This window comes from Neolamprologus multifasciatus, chromosome 8 (genome assembly GCF_963576455.1).
Source record: "Neolamprologus multifasciatus chromosome 8, fNeoMul1.2, whole genome shotgun sequence".
Taxonomy (NCBI): Eukaryota; Metazoa; Chordata; class Actinopteri; order Cichliformes; family Cichlidae; genus Neolamprologus; species Neolamprologus multifasciatus.
Window position 1 is genome coordinate 5,516,288 of NC_140446.1, and position 6,000 is coordinate 5,522,287.

General features: G+C 40.4%; 1 protein-coding gene across 1 annotated transcript in view; it reads left to right on the plus strand.

Moving 5' to 3' along the window:
* ormdl3 (ORMDL sphingolipid biosynthesis regulator 3) overlaps nucleotides 1–4,913 on the plus strand; it is a 37,188-nt gene extending 32,275 nt beyond the window's left edge. The window contains exon 4 of the mRNA XM_085169677.1: nucleotides 4,215–4,913. Coding sequence (XP_085025803.1) covers nucleotides 4,215–4,272 — 58 coding nt within the window. The 3' untranslated portion in view covers nucleotides 4,273–4,913. The remainder of the gene's footprint in view (nucleotides 1–4,214) is intronic.
* Nucleotides 4,914–6,000: the final 1,087 nt, after the last annotated feature.

The following is a 6,000-nucleotide window of genomic DNA, read 5'->3' on the forward strand; positions in this document are numbered from 1 at the left end:
TGCTGGTCACCATGGTAATGCCACATAAATTAAGAAAATGCTCCAGAAATGCTGCAATAAATAAAACACATCGCGGCTTAAGAGACAGCTCTAATTAGATTTAACTTCACTGCAATTTAGCACTGCACTGCTGGGTATTAAGCCATGACTAAATCTGAACACCCCTAATTAATTACCTAGGGCTTACTGAGCATCTTGTGCTTGCTTTGTATTTTTGTTTTGTTTAGTTTTATTTTGCCTTTTAAGGACGGTCAGCTGTATTGTTCTCCCTCAGTCCTTGTCTGCGGCTGTGTTCGCTTCTGTTGTTGTTATTCTCACATTTTGTGGAGTAAAGAGAAAACATGGAAGGGTGAGCTAACTGAGGAGGAGACAGGAGGGGAACAGTGTTTGTGGGTCACTCAAAACCGCGTGACTGAAGGCATTTTCAGATCTGAGCAGAATTCATTAAGACCAACAAAAATAGAAAAAGCAACAAAACAGTCTTTTTTAATAGTGGACATAAACTATTATAGTACTTCCACAAAAAAAGGCCACTGCCAACATTTTTAATGATATGTAATAATAATATTATATCAAATAAAGAACATAACTGTATAAAATAAAAATACAGATTGCAGGAATCCCTCCTCAGTGTCACGAGCTGTGTTATTGTGGATAACTGCTACATAAACACACAAGTCTGGTTGAGCAATTTAAGTTAATACAACCAAGCTGTGAAAGCTACAAAAAGGTGGATGTCTGCACCGGCAGATTACCAGCTACCGTGTTAACATAATGAGAAAACGAGATGCATTTGCGCTATTGTTTAATAGAAAAAAATGTCCTTGCACTTGCACTGTATGGTGTTTTTAGGAGGCACCAAACCTTACTCTGCCCGTAGTTAAATAAACTACAGATTCCTGTTAGCAGCATGTAGAATAAATAACAATACAAAGCAAAGAAATAGGAAACAATACAACCAAATCTAAAAATACCAACTATTCAAATGTACATGTTTTATACAGAAGTGCTCTCTTTGAAGACTACCACAGTGCTATTGTCCAAATACTTGTAAATCTAACCATATCCAAGCCTGATTATTACATCTCCAACTAAATATCTTCAAACATCTTTTCAGACAAATTTAGATTAAAGTAGCAGCAGGACTATAGAAATTCTCCCCCTAGAATTTCATTTCATTTCATTTCTGACTCAAGGACTACAAACTGGAACGTGTGTGATAAAAGCACTTGAGCCCACACCCTGCGCTCTAATCACGAGTACCTTCTGAAGGATAATTTCATCTGCTATACCACAATTACATTACTGAGCATGCAAAAAGCTGAAAGCTGCCTCTGAAGGCCTATGTTCAGGCTGAAAGCATTTTGAATGTATTAGTAAGACAAATCACACTCAGTTCGAACGTACTGTCTCTTTCAGGGACCTGTTTCCACTTGTCTATAGATTATTTTTAATCTTCCTAAGTGGTCCAGGTTGTGTCCCTGTAGGATCAGAACAAGAGAAAGAGAAAACTTGTTGTGCAGCTTTCGGATTACTCCGCTGCCCCGCTGCATGTACACATATTATTAAAGAACTGTAGTCAGTGTTGGGGAGTAACGGAATACATGTACCGCCGTTACGTATTTAAAATACAAAATATGAGTAACTGTATTCTGTTACAGTTACCATTTAAAAAGGTGGTATTTAGAATACAGTTACTTTGTTGAAATAAATGGATTACTTTTCTGTTTCATATTGTCGCGGGTCAGGACTGTTTGGGTTTTGTTTGACAGCTACGTTCTGCCGTTCCAGCGGCAGCGTTACGGTTGCCATGGTTACAGGGTGACGCTCTCTCTCTGCGTGTTTCCTGGGTGAGAGAGGCCTTTTTGTTGTTGTGCTAAGCTAATAGGCAGAATGCTACAGGCATAGCTCTAAAGAATGTAGCATCATAGGCAGTGTAGTCCGTGCTGCAGGGAGAATGGACTGCCATACACGTTATGTGTCTGTGAGCGAGGGAGGGAGAAAAAGGAAAAGTACGAGCTGTTATCGAGCAAAAACAGGAGCTGGAAGCATGTAAATATAATAATAACCACTGCAGCCAAGAAGAGTGCCTGACGAGCCCAGTTGTAAGTAAGCTATTAAAACTCGACTGTACACCGTGTTCGTGTTTTCCTCCAAAAACAATAAGTTCCGTTGGAGCAGCCTTTCAACGCCTCTCTCTGTCTCTGCTAGCAAAGTTGACCCAGACAACAAAGTAAAGCTAGTTTTCAGCTACGAGCCCGACACAGAACCCACCGTATTAGCCAGAGGTCCCTTTACTACGGTTCGGAGCCGCGGACCTTCAGTAACAGTAATAAATCACAGCAATAGTACATTCATGTAGTTGTAAACAGCATGATAATATATTAAGTAATCCAAAGTATTCCGTTACGTTACTCTCATTGAGTAACGTAACGGAATACGTTACAGAATACATTTTGGGGCATGTATTCTGTATTCTGTAGTGGAATACATTTTAAAAGTAACCTTCCCAACACTGACTGTAGTCTTATTTATCCTCAGGTTGTTGCTGTATTTTCAGATCAGATCACAAAGCTGTTCCCCAGCTAATGGCATTCAGCCATGTCAACATGCACCTGCCTAAATATGAATGCATGTGTAGTTCAAAGGGGAATGCAAAGATAAAAGCAGCATCTTGAACTCGGCCCACTTTGACAATTAGCATTAATGAACGACTAGCATTTTTATTATATAGAATCGTGTTGCCTGCCTTTGATCACCACTCTGCACTGAATGATTTATACTTGAAAGGTTTTTGCTGCAGCTATCCCCTCGCAGCTTTATCATATCTTATCCCTGCACTGAATTTCAGTGCATAATCAGATGGGTGGAATATATGTTTTTGAAGACTAGACAAGACATGACTGTAAGTCACTTAACTTAAATCGTTGTTGATAATTTGCTATTAATCCGAGCAGTCATTTGGTGTGGAAGCATCATCTCTCTTTTGCTTTCAGTGATGACAAAAGTTTAAAGCTTCACCCTCTTCATTTAATGGTTATGCTGAATATTAATAATTTAATCTGTGCTGAGCCACACGAGCTTTCTGTCCATTCCTCGAATAAATGGATCCGGAAAAATCAGCAGCTTTATTCTATAGAGTACATTTTGTGCATCATTATCAAGTCCCATTGTTAGCTGCCGCCCGAGGGCATGCTAGCTGTCAAAAAATAATTAGATGGGATGGTTCTGTATGAACTTTGGATAGTTGGTTTTCTTAAAAATACACATTTTAAAATGTTACTGAAATTTGAAATGCATATTATTTTGTAAAATATGTTTTGCTATATCAGGGATATTCAATTAAAATGTAAGGACGTCCAGTTATAGAACATTTCCTCCATCAAAGGTCCAGAATACATTATAATTCAATGCAATCTATTTTGAAGTGTCATCCTTCACTGCATGAACCTCTTCTAAGGTCTTTCTTTTTTCCTCCTGCCTTCATTTTTTTTCTCTTTTGAGTGCGGCAGCTTCATTTACAACATCCTTTGTCCAGTATATCTACTATTCCTCCTCTGCACATGTACAAATCATCTCTAAAGCACTCAGCCTGTGCTGTTCCTCTGATATACTTCTAATCTAGTCCATCTAAATGGACTAGATTAAATGGGGCAGGGATAGCTCAGTAGATAGAGTGGTTGCCCCATGATCAGAAGGTTGGGGGTTCGACTCCACTGAACAGCTACCCTGAGGTACCCTTGAGCAAGGTACCGTCCCTACATACTGCTCCCCGGGCGCTGCATTGGTTGCTTCACTGGGTGAATGGGTTAAATGCAGAGGAGTAATTTCCCTACGGGGACTAATGCATACACATTTACATCCTGATGACTCCCAACCCATATCTTAGCATCTTCAGCTACGCCACCTCCACCTCCTGTCTTTTTGTCAGGGCCACAATTTCCAAACCGTACATCATAGCAGGTTTCCTTTCACTTTTACTGCTATCCTGTTGTAAATCACTCAGGACACTCGTCTCCACCAGCTCCACTCTGCCTGTCCTCTCTCCTCCACCTCTCTTGTTGATTGTCTGCTGCTTTACAAGGTTGACCTCAGGTATTTAAACTCATATACCTTCACTTCCAGTCTTTGTATGTTCACCTTTTCTCTTGTCTCCTTCTCGTTTCCATACGTATTCTTTTCCTTATACTGACTTTCATTCCTCTTCTTTCCAGCTGGACCTGTGCCTGTCCAGACTCTCTTCCACCTGCACCCTGCTCTCACTATAGATGACAGTATCATCTGCAAACATCATAGAGACTCATGTGTCAGCCTGTCCATCCTCATCACAAGCAAGAAAGTGCCCAGAGCCTGTGCTTGAGGTAATCAAACCCCCACCTTGAACCCAGTGTCACCCCTACCACACAGCTCACCGACCTCCCATACTTCTCTGCCACTCCTGACTTCCTCGTGCAGTTCTGCAGTTCCTCTCTCTCCCCACCATATGCTTTTCTTGATCAACAAAGACACAGAGCAACTCCTTGTGGCCTTCTCCAAGCTTCTCCATCAACACTCTCAACAACAACAACAACAATCTTTATTTATAGAGCACATTTAAAAACCAGCGGTATACCAAAGTGCTTAACATAAGAGACAGAGAAGTAACACGAGTATTATAATGCCTTAGCAAAGTATCAAATATCCTCACAGGTCAATGCCACTAATACACAGGGGTAATATAAAATGCATATCAAAATAAAAGCACAAGCCATAAAAGTATGTATAAGAAAAAATAGAATATGTCTAAAAGTCAGGTGCGAGCATTAACAAGCAGGAAAGGCAAGATTAAACAAATAGGTTTTTAACCGTGATTTAAAAGATTGGATGGAATCAGACGCCCGGATCACAATCGGAAGGTTATTCCACAACTCTGGTGCAGCCAGGGCAAACGCCCGGTCACCTCTAGACTTCAGCCGAGATCTAGGCTGCACCAAGAGTAACTGAGTAGATGATCTTAATGCTCTGACAGGAACATACGATTTAAGGAGTTCCTTAAGGTAGCTCGGTGCTGTGTTGTTGGTAATTTTAAACGTAAGCAGCAGTATTTTAAATTGGATGTGGTATTTTATGGGTAGCCAATGCAGGTCAGCTAGAACAGGAGTGATACAGGCAAACTTCCCAGTTCTGGTCAGAATGCGTGCTGCAGCATTTTGGACTGTCTGCAGTCTATGAAGGAGGGCAGAATGAAGACCAAAATAAAGTGAGTTGCAGTAATCCAGCCTTGAGGTCACAAAGGCGTGGATGAGCTTTTCCAGGTCCTTATGCGGAACATACTGCCTAGCCTTAGAGATGACTCTCAAAGCAAACATCACATCCATAGTACTCTTTCTCAGCATGGATTCCCACTGCTGCTCCCTGGCTCTCTTCTCTCTTTAGCCTCAACAACATGAGGGATAAATCATGTTGAGCGCCGGTGTAGTTACTGAAAGATGGGGTCTTCTGAAAAGAATAAACTCATTTATAGAGCAGCCACAGTAAGAAGACTGGTGTCAAGAGGGAAACTGGAAGATGCAGAGAACACATTAGATCTGTGACCAGAATATTAAAATGAATAAAATGAGCTTAGAATTACTCCCTTTACTCTGCCAAACCATCATGCTTTATAATACACTTTTATGTTTTACACCTGGATATAATTTACAATAAGGAGCTACGGTATAATCATACATTAAAGTGTACAGTCTATAAGCTATTACTGCCAATGCTTGAAGCTCTAAAATGCCTCAGGGACCACACGTGTGTGTGCAGCCCAAAACCTCCAGTATAAAAGATTCTTTCATCACATATATGTGGGTGATGAAACTGTTACCATTTCTGGATGTTCCCCTAGGTTTAGGTAGATGTTATGATTATATGTCACATGAATGATGAACTGCTGTGGTTTAGTAATGTGGTTCAAAGATTCAGTCTGTTGCTTATGTGGGTTCTTTAAATTAATGTATTTTCTGTAGATTTGTAGAA